The sequence below is a fragment of the Spermophilus citellus genome, assembly GCF_964194105.1.
Source record: "Spermophilus citellus genome assembly, chromosome: 17".
NCBI lineage: Eukaryota > Metazoa > Chordata > Mammalia > Rodentia > Sciuridae > Spermophilus > Spermophilus citellus.
The window spans coordinates 36,804,062-36,821,178 of record NC_138199.1 but is presented as its reverse complement, the minus strand read 5'-3'; the positions used below and the strand labels follow the sequence as shown (position 1 = coordinate 36,821,178).

Genomic DNA, 17,117 nt, shown 5'->3' with positions numbered 1-17,117 from the left:
TTGGAAAAAATATAGAGAGAGACCCTCATTGTTATACAAAATTACATATAAGAGGAAATGAGGGGAAAGGGAAAAAAAAACAAGGGAGAGAAATGAATTACAGTAGATGGGGTAGAGAGAGGTGATGGGAGGGGAGGGGAGGGGAGGGGAGGGGGGATAGTAGAGGATAGGAAAAGCAACAGACTACAACAGACACTAGTATGGCAGTATATAAAAACGTGGATGTGTAACCGATGTGATTCTGCAATCTGTATACAGGGTAAAAATGGGAGTTCATAACCCACTTGAATCAAATGTATGAAATAAGATATGTCAAGTCAAGAGCTTTGTAATGTTTTGAACAACTAATAATATATATATATGTGTGTGTGTGTATGTATATATATATATATATATATATATATATATATATATAGTCTGCAACAGCCATGATACTAGTGTTAGAAACAGAAGTTGTTTTCCATTCACTTTTTTAAAAATTTTTTTCTTACTTGTTGATAGATTTATTTTATTTATTTATACGTGGTGCTGAGAATCAAACCCAGTGCCTCACACATGCCAGGCAAGTGCGCTACCACGGAGCCACAGCCCCAGCCCTGCCATTCACTTTTAACAAACAGGAAGACAAAGGGGAAAAGAGGTTCAGTTCAATTCTTACAAAATATAATTTTGGAAATATAAAATTTAAAATTCCATGCTCCTCAAATGTGAAGGATGAATATTATATAGGTAAGTTCTCTGACAATAATGTATTTCAATTAGAAAGTAATGAAAACAATACTGACTTTCTCCAGTGTTTGAAATTTAAAAAGCATATTTCAGATGTACTCATGGGTTTGCTCTAAGGAAAATGGTTAGGAAGTTGGCACACACTGGCTGCTCCTTGATGTTTTTTAGTGAGATACCACAATAAATAGATGATCCCAAGCTAGCATTGGTCTATTTGTAAGCATAGGCGAAAAGAAAGAAAATTGCTAGGAAGGGTGCGCTTACCTGTGTCCTTCAAATAAAAATGACTGAGTCCAGGTTGGAAAAGCTAATGGCTTCTGTAACTAAGGAGTGGGAAGTAAAGGCAGTTTCTTACAGTGGGTTTTGTTTGTTTGTTGTAGTACTGAGGATTGAATCCAGGGCCTGCTAGGCAAATGCTCCACACTGAGCTACATCCCCAGTCCATTTTATTTTATTTTATTGCTTTACTTTATTATATTGTATTTTATTCTATTGTTTTGTTTTAGGTATTTTTGCGTTGTTTTGTTTTATTGTATTTATTTAGTTTATATTTTATTTTATTCATTTTTTTATTTTATTTTATTTTTGAGACAAGTTCTCACTAATTTCCCCAGGCTGGCCTCAAATTTGTAATTCCCCTGCCTTGGACTTCTTACTCACTGGGATTACAGGTGTGCACCAACACCAGGCTAATAGGTAATAATCTCACAAAAGTGAAAATGAATAAGACTTTGGCCCTATCTCTGAGAGACTTTTCTAAAGCACTTAATACACCCACTCAGTCCTAAATGTGGGGAAAGGAGAAGATAGACAGGTCAAATCACACCATTTATTACTAAAAAATGTTGTATATATTTTCAAAAGGACCACACCTCAGTGACTGCCATTCTCTGTCAGAATAAGAAGGAGAAGAGGAGAATGGTTTCTGCTGTGCAAGCTCACGTAAGCGCTGGGGAAGGTGTACGTGAGGGTTGTTAGTACAGAGAAGATCTGAAGGTCTCAGTTCTCCTGATGTTTGCACCTGTTCTCTAGGAGGTGAAATTATGTTAAAATTTGACCCAATCCTAATGGTGCAACTTTCCAGCAATCTGTCTGTGTCTTTTTCAGGTGATTTTCCAAAGATGTGTACAATTATATTTATTGTACCAAAATAATTTTAATTTTCATCAAGAGCCATAAATCTCAAAGCCCTATCTTCTACCCAATGCTGATTATCAGAAACGTTGGCCTTTCAATAAATGTGGGTGGAACTGGGACATACTGGAGCGCAGTACTCCATCACAGAGGTCTCAACCATGTTGGGAAGGCAATATTCATACAGAAAGTCACATCTACAAGCACCCTGCTTGTGTCATTCTTCTGTGCCTAGGCCTGACATCCAGAGCACGTTCTTTGATCATAACATTCTTCTGTGGTGACACGTCTCTTTCATTCTTTAGGAACCCTGATCCATCCATGTCAATTGGACAGGAATGAAGCTCCTTCTCATCCCAGACTCATTAATATGACCTGAGCCTGGCAATGAGCAGTCACCCCTGCATAGGATTGGCTCACGGATGGAAATACAACCCAAGCTGGACATCCTACTCATTGCTGGGAATTTTTCTGGGTTACTGAAAATGGTCCTTTTCTTCTCTACTGTAATGAACCATAACAAGTATGTAAGTCTGCAGCTGCTGGAGACTTATTATTCCTCCCGCAGGGAGAGAGCCTCACAGAGAATGAGGTCAAACCCCAGAGGAAATCAAGACAAGATATGGGGTGGGGAGATGAGAGGGAGAAAAAGACCCCCCCCCCCAGAGAATAATATTGGTGACAACGTTGGACCACTGGATCTAACAACCATGTCAGGCCTTTCCCTGGGCGGCCAAGATAAATTTAATTTTTGTTAAAGTATGTTGAGTTTTATTTATATTCACTGTGTCCATCTTGCTTGGAAGACTTTGCCAAGCAAATCTCAAGAATGATGCCCCTGTGCCCGACATAAATTACACTTCCATCAACGTGGGGTGAAGCGAAGGGGCACAGGGCTGGGATAGGGCACTGCAGGTGAAAAAGCACTTCTGGACAGCCTGATCCAACAGTGTGGGGAGAGGGTATGAAAACCAGCACAAGCCAGAATCCAAATACTACAGCATTAATCCTCATAGTCACACGTCTGTTAGTTCCTACCTACCGCACAATTCATTTTCCAAAATAGAAAGAACTTCAGCCCATTATCCTGACCTTCAGAATGGGTGCAGAAAAAAATTATCCAATCTGTCTTCTAATTACAAATGGAGATTATTCCAGGAACTTCTAGATCATGACACACGTAAGGAGGCAGGGAGCAAGACAGCCAGAAACACCCAAACTTTCTTAGGACAAGTGGGAACAACTCAGGAAACAAACATTTTCCTTTATGTTGAAAATTAATTGTCACTGCTACGATCCCCAGATGAACTGACATTCTGGGAGTACCCAGCTCAGGACTTGACACAATACAGAACCAGACTCAGCACCCCTGGGGCCCTTGTCTATGACACTGGCTTAATGAAGCCATAATCCATGCACTTGATGAGACACTCCCTGGCTGTCTGAACCACAGCCGCCCTCTTCTCGTCCGGTTCCTGTTTGCCCACCACGGTCAGGATCTCCAGCAGCTCACTCTCCACCAGCTTCTTGGCCAGTTCAGCATCGGCTGCCAGCAGGTTGTAGGTGATGACCAGGCCCCGGTGTTGGACTGACAGCTGGTCATGCAGGCAAAGCCGCTGCAGGATCTCCAACCACTGGGATGTCTGGAGAGGGCCAAAAAGGGAAGGAAGGAGTCAAGGAATCAGGAGGGAGACAGAGAGAGGAGATTTGGGGACAAGGTAAGTAGAAAGCATTGGCCACACTTACAGCCAAGTAACTTAGCTATGGCCACACATCTGGAAATACAGAGGATTAACATCCTCCATCTATTCACATCTTATGCAACTTGAGAGTAAAGAGATAGGCCCACTGCATGTCTGAGCAGAATGGGGATGTGGAGTGTTCAGAAATGAGAATTCTTGGGCTGGGGATATAGCTCCATTGGTAAAGGGCTTGCCTTCCAAGCACAAGGCCCTGGGTTCAATTCCTAGCACCACAAAAAAAAAAAAAAAAAAAAAAAAAAAGAAAGAAAGAAAGAAAAGAAAAGAAAGAAAGTAAAGAAATCAGATTTCTCACTCTGGGTTCATGGGCAATGCCTGTTTCTGCCAAGCCAAGTGACTTTCACACTACAGCTCCATGCAGCGAGGCATGGCTTTGCCTAGAATTAACACCAGAGTCTGGAGTGAATCCTCTCCTCCATTCTTCCTCAATCCACCATCCACAGAAATGAAGATGTCCAATTACTGTGCATGGGGGAGCAGGACTCTAGATCACTCTGATCACCCTAGGAGACAGTGATAAAGCTGAGAGTAGAACCAGGAGACTGACTCCTTTAGCCTTCAATAGACACACCCCAGGCAGCAGAGCAGAATAGGCATCGCATTGGCATGGGTTCTGCAGTCAGAGAATTGGTGTTCCAGTCTTAGCTCAGCATTTATACCATCTACGTGGCCTTGGTTAGGCTATTCACCCTCTCTAAGCTTCAGGAGCCTCCCCTGTCTTCTGCTCCACCTTCCTCTAACATCACGCTGAGTAATGAGATGATTCATGGAAAGAGCTTAGCATGGGGGCTCAACAAGCCCTGGTGACCTGACACCAATCCAGAGGTTTTCCCCTGGGCTCCCTCATGCCTTCATCCACCCTTCATCTGCAGGGATCGCTTCCTGCATGTGCTGCTCTCAGATAGGGAGATGGAGGCAGAGAGAGGAAAAGTCAAGTAACTGCCTTTCAAGCTTTTAAGCACATTTTTTGACACACTACACTAGGTCTTCTGCCCTGGGAAAGAAAATGAAAACCATCTAACTGTGGAAGGTTCAAGGACCATTTCTATGCTGATGAACATCTGCTAATGGGTCCCTCTGGAATGTCACTGGGCGATCAAGGGAAAGGATGACAGAAATTCAATCAGGATCCCAGGCAGGAGGATCTGCAGCCTGGCTTCCCTGGGCACAGCCCAGCTGCTGTGACACCATAGAGATGCCCTGCATTCAAAAGGCCCCCGAGTTGTACCAAAGATGGGCCTGGGAAGTCTCATGAGTCCCCCAGCATGTCCATGATGGGACAAAAAGATGGCCAAGAATACTGAGACCCTCGGGAAGAATGAAGAAGCGCAGGGGTAGACTGGCAATCCTGAAGGACTCCAGTCCTTCCTAACTAATTGTGCTCTTGGGCTCGTTACGTTCTGTACCTCAGTTTCCTCGTCCAGAAATTAAAGGTAACAATAATACTCACTTCACAGAGTTGTTGGGAGGAATAAATGGTGCATCTATGTAAAGGTCAGAGTGACACCTGGCATACAGAAAGTGCCAGGAGACAGCGAGCATCCATGGGTATTCCACAGGTGTTCCAGCAGAAGCTTCACTAATGCAATGGCTTCGAAGTGTGGTCCACAGACCAGAAGCTTCCCAACTTCAATCAACTGAATCAGAACACCTGGGGAAACTGTTTTCACAAGCTCTCCAGGTGATTTCGACACACATTACAGTTTTGAGAGGTTTGCTGTAGGGAAAGAGACTGAAACCCAAAGACCATGCCCATGAGCTACCTCCAACAGAGAACCTCTGGTGCCACGAGAGCTTAAGCCCTTTAGAACATAAAGAAACACACACACACACACACACACACCTGCACCCATGCATGCACACACATACACACATACCTTAAATCATCTATTTGAAACGCCTGCCTCACCCAGACGTGAGTACACTTGACATGAGACGTTCACGTTTTTCACCACCAGCAGGCATGAGTGCACAGGCTCAGTTTGGTCAAACAAGGAGAGCTGCATTTGGCACCCATCTTTATGTCCACATCAGTCCCATCACACCTGCTGTGGTGGCCCCAGTCCCATCTTAGGAGCTGCTCATCATAGCCACTTTAGGGAACCTGCAGCCTTTTCACCAAACCATAAGCTCCCTGCAGCAGCCCAACCACTCCCATGCTTCTCTGGGGAGCTCAGGAGGCCAGCAGCAGTGAGCATTGCTGGTATTATTGTGATTTTTTTTTTTCAGTACTGGGGATCTAACCCAGGGCTTTGCACATGCTGAGCGAGTGCTCTACGCTGAGCTATATCCCCAGTCCATTTATTTTTATTAATTTGGAGACAGAGTCTTACAAAGTTGCCAGTGCTGACCTTGAACTTGTGATCATCCTGCTGAGGCAGGAGGCTGAGGCCTCCTGGGTCACTAGGATTCTAGGTGTGCACCATGGTGCCCAGCTGTATTGTTGTGTTCTTAAGTAATGAGTTGTATGTACCATGGAAGATAATGGATGAAACTACGCAGAGGGGATTTAAGCCAGCATACTCACGAGGTGCACATAATGACCAGAAGAAGCCAAGGGATACAGACCTCCTCTCCTAAGGCAGTAGGAATAGAAATGGGGACTGGCAGGGATTGCCCTGTGGAATGGCCTCCCCAGAGGATCATCTGGGACAGCCTGGGGAGATTCTCTGGTGCATGCCCAGCCTCTTCCAGTTCCAGGACCCACACTCACCACTTGGGTCATCTTGATGCACAGTTTCTTGTGCGCTGCTGTCAGCATGGCCAGGGCTCCAGCGGCCGCATTCTGCACCTTGTCATCATCTTCCCCACAGAGCAGGACCACCAGCTTCAGCCGGTCATTCCCATCCGCCAGGAACCTCTCCTGAACCTGTGGGAGGCAGCTGCAGGGTTCAGAGACAAATGCCCCCCACCTGCACCTCCTGCGGTGAGGCAGGGGAAGAGGGAAGGGTGCTTGCATCTGAAGTTCTCTGACCCAGGATCCCTGGGAGTTTTCCTCCTTCTTCCATCAGCTTGCCCATGCCGCCTCCCCCTGGAAGCCTTCCCTGATTGGTTGGGTGAAATTCCTCCAATTAAAGGGTCAAAGAGAATAAGGGATCCCCCCCACACCCAGCAGGCTGCACCACCTCTGTATTCAACTTGGCACCAGCAAAAGAGGCAGGCAGGACTGCTGAAGGGGCTGATGCCCAAGGAACCTGCTTCATTTCCCCTTGGGAAAGCTTACAATGATTCTCCCGAGGCCTGGGCCTTCCAGGTTTGCTACACAATGAAGTCCCATGTCTAGCCTCTCTGTATGGCTAATGGGCCCTGGTTTCATATCCTGCTTTGTTATGATGATATTGAGGACTAAGAAGATTGGGAAAATGGTACCTTGCACCTCATCCCGCGCAAGCTTTGGAGTCAAAAAACCAGCCTGGATTAACAGGATGTTGTGAATATATTTTTCTCAGGGTGTCTACAGGGAGAGGGGCTGTAATGTAGGAAAGATTTAGATATTCCTGGGTTCTCTGGTCAAAGCGCTAGTTTAGTCTCATCCTAGGAGCCCCTGATCTCACACTAGGCCTGGCTGCTGGCCTGACCCTCCCCGCCTGGGTCTGCCCCCCACTGCCCCAAGCCCAGTCCTCACTTCCTTGTTGACCACCATGTTGCACATGCACTCTGTGGCCGCCTGCCGCAGCTGGTCATGATTCTCAAACATGTAGTTCTCGATGTCCGGCAAGGCCTTCTCCTTGAAGATCTTCTGTCTGGGACGAGAGGGTGGAGAAAGAGAGGGCCTGAGTGCTTGGTAGTGAGCATGCGGGGATTTGGCCACGCTGGGGCCATTCCTCCATCCTAATGGTGTCCCTCCCGCACCATCAGCCAGCTGGGTGGCATGCAACCTGCTGCTCCTGGCTCAAGGAGGGGCACCAGTGGGTATAAACTAAATAGCCTAGCATCCTGGGCACGGCTGCGCCCTGGGAGGAACACACCACCCCACTGGAGATCCCTTTTGCTAGTCCCTGGGCTTCGCACAGTCTCTGTGTGGTCTTTCTGTCCTCCAATGCAAACCCCCTCCCGCTGTGGTTTCTACCCAGTGCCTCTGATGCTGTCGTCTGAGCTCAGCAGCTTGAGCACATGACCTGTGAAATTCCAACCCAAATTTCTGGGGCACCTCTCCCCACCCCTGCCCTTTCCACCCCACCCCACTCACCGGAGTTTGTCACTCCGCCCAGACAGGTTTGTGAGGCCCAGGAGAGCCTCGTAGTTCTGCAGCCCATCCCTCTGCGTGTCCAGGAGACGCACAAGGGGCCGCACCACCTCATAGACCTGTGGGGGGGGTCGCGGATCAGGTCGGGCGAGAGCCACATCTCCCTCCATTCTCTGCATTTGTAGGTGGCCAGCCTTTAATTTCCAAAGCACTTTCCTGTGTTGTCGGACCTCATCTGCACAATGATCCTCAGAGGCAGGAATGTTGCCTTTACTTTGCAACATTTCTGAGGGGACAGTCCTGTTTGTCATAGGCACAGCCAGGCCAGGCATCCAGGGAAATCATCACCTGCCCTGAGACAGCACCAGGTCCCTCTCCCAGGTTGGGGTGATGAGAGCAGAGAGACTCCTCCCTCTGCCCCACCCCACTCATCCCAAATACCCACCCGCTCTCCAGGGAAGGCGATGTCCGGGTTAGAGACAGCCGCGATCTTGGCCAGAGCGTGGGCCGCCTTCACCTTGCCCACATCCGTGCCCTCCAAAGCCAGCGGGATCAGGGCCTGCAAGAAAGGGCACAGTCACCTAGGCCACAGATCCAGAGCCCTCTCCCATCTTCCCACCCCAGCTGCCGTCTGTCTGTCTCTCTGTCCCATCAGAGGTTCACGGAGACTCTGCGACATCACCAGCCCTTGAGCATCATGGAAAACAACTACTCAGCCACAGATGCACTCCCCTGGGTCCCAATCATCAAGGTCTTCAACCCCACTTCTGCCCACCCATCCACAGGTTCCTTCAAATTTTGGAGAAATAATAAATGGATTCCTTACTGTCTAAGCCACACCTAATCGTAACAGCAGCCACTTATTGAGCACCTACTGTGAGCTTTGCATGTATTTTATGTAATCCTGGTGACATTCTGAAATGTGAGTGTGTGGGTCCTGCCTCCATTTTACAGATGAAGAAATTGTGGCTCAGTGAGAGTAAGCATCTGCTCCAGGTTACACAGCAAGACTCAACTCTAGTCTATAGGAAAGTCCACAGTCTCCATCTTTGTACCAGGCTTCCTTCCAATAGCAAGGAAGATAAAGGCATTCCAAAGGACATCCATGGCACCAGCCAATCAAGCAGAAATTGGTTTGGGGCCATGAGCACAAACAGTGCAAATAACTGAGTTGCCGTATTTGAGGAGGTTGGGTTGAGTTGGGGATACAGGATTCTCGGGCCAGGTTAGGGGTACATGAGCACACCCACACAAGTACACACCCACACACAGTCTGTGCTCCTGTGAAGCAGATCACCTTCTAGGAAAGCAAAGGCTTTATCCTGACCCTTTACCTTGCCACCACCTTGAGCCACAATGGTGCCTCGGTCCTTTGGGTTGTCACAGAGCGCCAGGAACACCCTGCAGGGCCAAGAATAAAGGAGAGCATTTGAACTGCCAGCACCCTTTCCCATGGCAGACCAGCAGCCAGAGCCCAGGAAGCCCCTGGGTGAACAGGGAAAGCCCGGAGAGTGCACCCCGTGTGCTCCTGCCCCACAATGCACGATGAGCCACCTTGGGAAGACGCTGTGATGATGTTAAGTGGCACGGAAGAAAGTGAGGCCAAGCAAGGCTGCAAAGAGCCACCCCACTCCTGCTTACGGACACTGCCAGGGGCTCCTTTGTGCCCCTCGCCACCCAAGAGGAACTCCACCTCCACGGTCTCCTAATTCCCTGTGAGCAAGGTTCCCTCCTAGGCCTCCTTGCTCTAGAGAAATCTCCTCTGTCCTTGGTGTCTCTGCAGATGCTGTTTCCAGGCCTGCAGCCTTTCCCTCCCCCGCATTAGAGTGGCTCCTTTTCTTCCATCAGGGCTCAGCTGTCACCTCCACCAGGCCTTCCTGGCTGCTGAGCCCTGGCCCTCCAGTCTGGCTGCTTGGGTGCCATTGTTCATGTCCCCACCCGCTGTGCCTCTTCACAGGGCACCTGTTGCACTGGACCTGATCATGCCCAGTAGTCTGCACTTTGTGCCTTTGATCTCTGGGAACAAGGCAACCAGAATGGATACCTTCTGACACAAGCTTCCACCTGTCACCTCTGCCCCATCATGTCATTTTCATTGTTGGTCCCCTTCAGTCTCTAGGACACCCAGTGGCTCACTCAGTCCCTCATGTAAGCCCCCACCATTTCCATCTCCCTGTCCAGCCTCCTGCCCTCCAGTCCCCTCAGGCCCAGCCCCTGGCCCCCTGCAGTGGCACCTGGCCAGCAGCTCCTTGGTCTGGTCAGTGAGGATGGCACTGTCTGCTCTCACCATGCAGGAGAGAGCGGAGATGACACCTGCCTTCAGGAGCCTCTTCACCCGCATGTCCACAAAGTCCTTCTTGTCCTGGGGGATGGGAGAGTCGGCAATGGAGAAGGGGCCTGGGCACCAGGCAGATCTGTGCTGGAACTTCAGATGGTATGTTTCTGACTTCTTAGGGTAGGCTGACTAATGGCCCTCCCAGATGACCACAGCCCAATCCCTAGAACCTGAGAATGTGTAACCTCACATGTCAAAAGGGACTTTGCCAAGATGATCAAGTGAAGGAACTGGGGAAGGGGAGATAATCCTGGATAATGTAGGTAGGCTCCAAATAATCATGATGTAACCACAGCACAGTAAGCTCAGGGTTAATACTAGGAGGTGTGAAAACAGAAAAAGTTGGAATAATTCAAGGTCACAACCAAAGAATGTAGGTGGCCTCTAGAAGTTGAAAGAGTCAAGGAATAAGATTCTCCCCTAGAGACTCCAGAAGGAGCCAACCCTGCAGACCCCTGGACGTCAGCCCAGGGGGACAGATGCTCTGACTTTCGGCCTCCAGAGCTGTAAGATAACGAATGTGTTTCAGGCTACTGTGTTTGTGGCGAGGTGTTAGAGAAGCAAAAGGAAGTAACACACTTCTCTAGGTTCCCTTTGCCGAAACAACGCCCATCAGGTAAGAACTTCTTCTCTGCTTTGCCCAACCTGCTCCCAGCACAGAGCCTGCGGAGCTGATGCTGTAAGAAAGTCAACGTCAAAGACTCAACTCTCTGTTTCTCAGAGGAGTGAAGTGAAAAGAGGATGATCCCAAGCACTGGATGACACATACAGTGACTTTCTTGCAAAAGGTTGGCTTTCCATTGGGGGACGGGGAGGGGGATATAGACAGGAGTAAATGGGGACAGCAGGTGAAGCTGACAGCCATGGAGTGGGCTTTGCTGGAAACACAAAGTCAACCCCAGGTTGGTCCTCGGAATGGGGATTGGTGGGGAAGAGACGGACATCATGTGCCACCTCTAGGCACAGGGGACCTTCATAGCAGCAGAACATGCTGCGCACCCTTGCCTGGGTGAAGTGTACCTGCAAGTTCAGAGAATGGGAGGCCATGTGCAAAATACACAAAGTATCTTGTTCTCAAGTCTTTTATATAAAATAGCATAATATTGTCACATAACCAACCCATATCACACCATATGCTTTTAATTTTTCTTGGTGTGTTATAATTATACAGAACAGTGGGATTCACTGTGACACATTCATACATGCACATGGCATAATTTGGTCAATTTAGTTCCCTAGAACCTTCCCTTTTCCTCCCTTCCTTCTTCCTCCTGGTCCCCTTCTTCCCTAACTAGTCTCCCTTCTATTTTCAGAGATTCCCCCCTCTTTTCCTCCTTTTTTTTCTCTCTAGTTTCCACAAATGAAAGAAAACATATGACCTTTGACAAAATAAGTTTGGCTTATTTTGCTTAACATAATGCTCTCAAGTTCCATCCATTTTCCTGCAAATGACATGATTTTGTTCTTCTTTATAGCTGAAGAAACTCCTTTACATGTATATACATTTTCTTTATCCATTCATCTGTTGACAGACACCTAGGCTGGGGTCCATAACTTGGCTATTGTGAATTGTGTTGCTGTAAACCTGGGTATGCATGTATCCCAAGAGTATGCTGACTTTAAATTTTTTTGATAAATCCCAAGGAGTGTTATCACTGGGTCATATGGTAGTCCTATTCTTAGCTTTTTAAGGAACATCATACTGATCTCCACAGTGATTGTGCTAATTTACAATCCCACACACAGGGTGAGTGTTCCTCCCCCCCAAAAAATTATTTTTCCAAAATCAGACAAAATGATTACTACATTCTGATTATAACTATAGGAAGAAAAAATCCCACTATTATGTATATGTACATTGTGCCAATAAAAATTTAAATAGAGTTTAATTTTTTTTAAAAAAAGAAAAAAGATGCACAGAAAAACAACAGTCTCTGGTGGGTAGCACAACATACCCAAATGCCAACAGTGGTCACGGGGACACATTATGAGGAGTGGTTATTTTCTCTATTGCACACTTTCGTTGGTTTTGTAGTGGCACCCCCCTCCTCCACAAAAAAGAATCTTACCTAAGCTTCTCCAGAAATCTTCACCATAATTGATTTTAAGACTATAAGCAAAAGAGTGTCTACAAAAAAAGTTCAATGCAGTTAAACTTCCTAATTTCCTGTTGCTCTGTTTTACTTGGTGACTAGCCAGGAAGAAATCGGCACTCCACGTGCTGGACGCCCCTTTACTTGTTTTTTATAAACATGTATCCAGTATAGTAGTTTGTAGAAGTGTGTTTGCAAAGTGTGATTAAAAAAAAAAAAAGACAAATTCTTTATCAAGGCCTCTGGCCTTGAGCTGGGCTTCACAGAGTTGTCTACATTTTCGAAATAAGAGAAGTTACCAATTGGGCTCCATGGTAACAGCTGGCAGGGGGAGGGAAGAAAGGGGAGAAGAAGCTCTCCCCTTCTCAGGTGTTGTCGTTGAAGGGTTAACTTGCCCAGAACAGGAAAGAAAAAGCTGCTTTTATGTGAACTTATGCAGTCTGTGAACTTCTGAGCCCCTCCCCTTCCATTCTGGGTATAAAATTCTAAAACTACTTGAACTCGGGGTTCAGGGAATTAATTGATTACAGCAAAAGCTGTGCCCACTGAACCTGGCTGCAGCCAAATAAAACTGTTTCCTGCTATCTTCCTACGACAGTCTTGCAACCTAGGATTATAATTTTGATCATTTAAAAAATCTAAATTATTTTATTGGCTGGGAATATTTTTTCATATGTACTTATATGCAAATAATATGTAAATCATTTTCTTGTATTAGGCTCCCAAGGAGATTTGTGACACCTGGGCTCATGCTGACCTCCATCCTTCCCCTCATTATTCATCAACACCCATCCCCAAATCCAGATATCCCAGAAAATCAAATCTTTATAAGTCTTGGAAGTATGATATAAATCTGTCTCATATCTATGAAATCAGCAACATAAAATCAATCCCCAGGACCTTCCCTTGCCCTCCCCTCCTCCTTCCTCGTGGCCCCCTTCCTCTCCTTACTGGTCTCTCTCCTATTTTCATGAGGTCCCACCTACTTTTCCCCTTTCATTCCCTCTCTAGATTCCACATATGAAAACCATGTTCATCAGGGCTCTGTGTCAAATTAAACTCTAAAACTTGTTTTTCCTCCCAAGACAGAAAACAAAGGAAAAGCATGAGCGCCATCTGCTGGGCAAACTTACCATTATCATCCTCAGTTGATCAGTATTTTATCCCCAATCCTCCCAAACACATTCCACACAGCTGCCTGCACCCCGGGTTTTCCCATTCCACCTGTTTGGGAGGTCTGGAGACACAGTCCCCCTCCAGGGGCCTCCTGTACCCACCTTGGGGTGCTCCTCAGGCACGTGCTGCTTGGAGAACTTGGCCAGCTGCACCAGCTCAGGGATGACCTCCTTGACATCATAGCTGTTGGTGCAGTTCACCAGGGTGGTGGCCACCGAGTACAGAATGGTCTTGTCACTGGTCTGTAGACACCGGGTTGGGGGGAAGGCAGAAAGGAACTTTGGAACCGGACTCTGCTTCCAAGACAGCTCCCTGACATGGTGAGCAAATTGGCTTGGAAGGAGTGTGGTTGGTGGGGCTCGGCTTGGAGTAGTACAGGTGGCACAGGAGAGGAACCGGCTCTGCTCTTAGAGGGTGGCAGAAATGCCTCCTGAACCCACAGCAGCACTACAACAGTAGGCCAGTGGCTTCTCACCCAGCACCTTGCTTGGTGCCTTTCAGAAGCCCAGCGCACTCACATCCCACTACCTGGAGTGGGCACTTGGGTGGGAGCTGGAGTTCTGCTCTGGCTCTACTGGAAATCCTTCCCACGCTTCCAGAGGAAGTGAAGCACTGCCCCAAGTCCCTCGGGACCTCCTCACTCATGGCCAGGGGCAAACATGCCATCTTCCTGTTAATACTCCCTCTGCCAGGAAGGCACGTGGATTCACTTTCAGCCAGGTAAGATGAGGGCCAGAAAGAGGGAAATGGCCAGCCAGATTTACAGGAGGGCTGGGGGGCCCTGAATCTGGTTGGCTCTGAATCCGGTTGAAGGTCAGGGCCACACTTGCCTTCGAAAGCTCAAACATGGCCTGCAGAGCCGGGATGTCCTGGACGAAGTCGTCCTTCACATCAGCATCCAGGGTGAGGTAGGCCAGGCCCTCCACCGCCCAGCGCCGGGTGCGGGTGTCTATGGCTGCATTGCACAGCCACCTGGAAGTGAGGAAGGAGAGCTGCTGGGGAAGGTGACAGGGCTCCAGTAAAGAATGAAACGACCTCAGGGTGGTGGAGAGCAGGTGAGGGACCTTTCACCACCCACCAGAGTGCAGCCCAGAGGGCCCTACACAGAAGCCCATGGGGAGGGGCTGGAAATGACCCTCTTACTTGCGACACTGCTTGGCCAGCTTCTCTGTGGACCCTTCAGCAAACTGCCTGAGACCATAGTCTGTGCCCCCTGCAGAGCCGAGCTTGCAGAGGCCCTGTGGAGGGACAGACACATGCGGGATCAGGGACATGGTTTGGGGACAGGCCTTGTTCTAACAGGTCCCTGTGGCCAGAAAACCTCACAGGTAGTTTGAAAAATCCACATGAGAGGATGTTAACCATGTGCAACTGCAGTGGGCAGACTAGTTAGGGCACAAAAAACTGCAAGGAAGTCATGTCATATGAGGGACCAATTCAAATGTGCAAAGTGTAACCCAGGGAAAATTAAACTCTTGTAGGAAAAAAAATCTTCCATATAAAGAAATTCACTACATCAGAGGCAAAGATCAGTTTAAAAAAAATGATGTGAATAAAACACTGGATCAATGACTCCAATCTTTGGGGTAATTGTTCACAAGATAAAGAAAAGATCCATGGAAGTAAGTTCAATAAAATGAAAATGGAAGAAAGAAAACAGGCTTAACTGCCACACACATGCTGGTTAAAGAAACTGGCTTTTTACAATTCGTTCTGAAAATGTTTTCTGGAAAAAACTCATGAGGAAAACATGGCCAGGGTTAAATGCAGAGCCCACCATTCTGAATCTCTGTCCCCATGTCACTCTGCTCTGCAGGGGCCCATACGGGTGTGGTGTCTCCTCTAGAATGGAGAGCACCCCGTTCTTCCTGGGGTGCTCAGTGCTCAGCACGGTGGCTGGTCCTGGGCAGGTGGTGCCCAGCCTACTCACCACCAGCGTGCGGATCTTGATCTTCTCATTCTTGGTGGTCTTGTAGATGCTTTTGAGCAATGATACACCATTGGTGATGATGAAGGTGGCGCGGCTGAGCTTGGTGGAGGCGTGGATGAGGGCCTCCACAGCCACCAGCTGGTCAGCCTCGCGCTCGGAGCCACACAGCGCCACCATCATCTCCATAACGCCTTTCATTCCCAGTAGCTGATTGCCCAGGTCAAAGGGCCCCTGAAGGATCCCAGACACGGTCTGAATGGCATTCACATTCTTGTCCATGTCCTGGGGGTCAAACTTGCCCCTAAAACAGAGAGTGAGGATTGTCAAGATAACAGGTCCAAGAGGATGGAAAGAGTGAGATGTGGAGGCAGAAAGATTTGGATTTGCATCCTGATTCTACCACTCATATGCTGTGTGACATTGGGCAATTCGCTGAACCTCTCGAGCTTCCGATTCTTGATCGGTAAACTGAGGATAGCAGTGGTTGTACTAAGGAAGCTGCACTGGGTAGAGGGAGGCATCAGGCTGCAATGCAGTCACCACAAAGCCTCAGCCAGGGAAGACTCTGGGGTTGGGACAACCAGTAAAATGATTTTAACCTGGCGTGAGGGACAAGTCAGCAGATGCTGGCTGCCCTGGGAAGGGTGAGACAGTCCTCAGCTGAGGCAGGTCCTACAGACAAGCAAAAGCTGTGGCCTCCAGCCCAGAGTCCACAGCACAGCACAGCATCTGGAGGGACAGATGGCACCCACGGCCACAGGGGGCAGAGGACCTAGCAAGGTGCCCGTGCACTGGATGGCTTGGCATCACATCTCAGCCCCTTCCTCTGTCAAGTGAGGGGGTGGAACTCAACTTGGGATCTCATGGGGGGCTCTGGAGTGAGCGGGAAAAGCTGAAGCTCTGTAGGAAAGCCAGGGTCACTGTGAGGAGCTCTAGGAGAACCAAAGTCGGGGGTCAGCAGAAGCCATAGGAGAGAGCAGGGGCTGGCAGATCCAGGGGGCAGAGAAGCATTTTTGTATTTTAAAGGTTTTTTTTTTTTAAATAGATAGGGCTGGGGTTGTGGCTCAGAGATAGAGTGCTCGCCTAGCAAGCGTGAGGCACCACATAAAATTAAAATAAAAATATTGTGTCCACCTATAATTAAAGAATAATTTTTTTAAAAAAATAGATAAGCCAGGCATGGGGGTAAGTGCCTATAATCCCAGCTACTTGGGAGGCTGAGGCAGGAAGTTCAAGACCAGCCTCAGCGACTTAGCTGTATGGAAATAAATAAAAAATAAATAAAAACGGGCTGGAAATATAGACTAATGGTAGAGCCCCGCCCCCTGGGTTTCATCTCCAGTACTGCAAAACTAATAATAGTAATAATAATATTTTTTAAAATAATGAAAAAGAGAAATATATGTCTGTTCTTCTCTGGCCATTTACAGAAGCAGTTTGCAGACCCTGGGAAGAGAGAAAGGAGAAGCGCAGTAAAGGCAGCGTCTTGGCCACCTGAGCCTCAGGCTCAGTCCTGGCTTCCTGACCACACCCCCATGACTGAGCCATAGGTGTGTCCCAGAAATCTGAGCAGTCTACCAGGAAAATCACTGCAACAGTCCAAAGGTCACATGGCAGTAGGAGGAGAAGGGAGAGGACACATAAGGACAGACGGAGACCCAGACAGAGCATCTGAGATGAGGGAGCAGCAGGGAGAAGACCCAGCACACTCAGCTTCAGAGGGCCTGACCCTGCCTCGTCTCTAAAGCCACCCATTCTTAAAGTCTCCTCAGAG

The 17,117-nt window shown here is 48.1% G+C and overlaps 1 protein-coding gene across 1 annotated transcript in view; it reads right to left on the bottom strand.

The window, feature by feature from the left end:
* Positions 1–453: 453 nt before the first annotated feature.
* Positions 454–17,117, bottom strand: part of UNC45B (unc-45 myosin chaperone B) — a 29,410-nt gene continuing 12,746 nt past the window's right edge. Inside the window, exons 10-20 of the mRNA XM_081270412.1 lie at positions 15,344–15,644; positions 14,557–14,651; positions 14,238–14,385; positions 13,515–13,655; positions 10,044–10,171; positions 9,144–9,210; positions 8,255–8,368; positions 7,813–7,928; positions 7,249–7,366; positions 6,337–6,492; positions 454–3,506 (exon numbers count right to left, since the gene is read on the bottom strand). Of these exons, the coding sequence (XP_081126538.1) occupies positions 3,246–3,506; positions 6,337–6,492; positions 7,249–7,366; positions 7,813–7,928; positions 8,255–8,368; positions 9,144–9,210; positions 10,044–10,171; positions 13,515–13,655; positions 14,238–14,385; positions 14,557–14,651; positions 15,344–15,644 (1,645 nt within the window). The 3' untranslated portion in view covers positions 454–3,245. The remainder of the gene's footprint in view (positions 3,507–6,336; positions 6,493–7,248; positions 7,367–7,812; positions 7,929–8,254; positions 8,369–9,143; positions 9,211–10,043; positions 10,172–13,514; positions 13,656–14,237; positions 14,386–14,556; positions 14,652–15,343; positions 15,645–17,117) is intronic.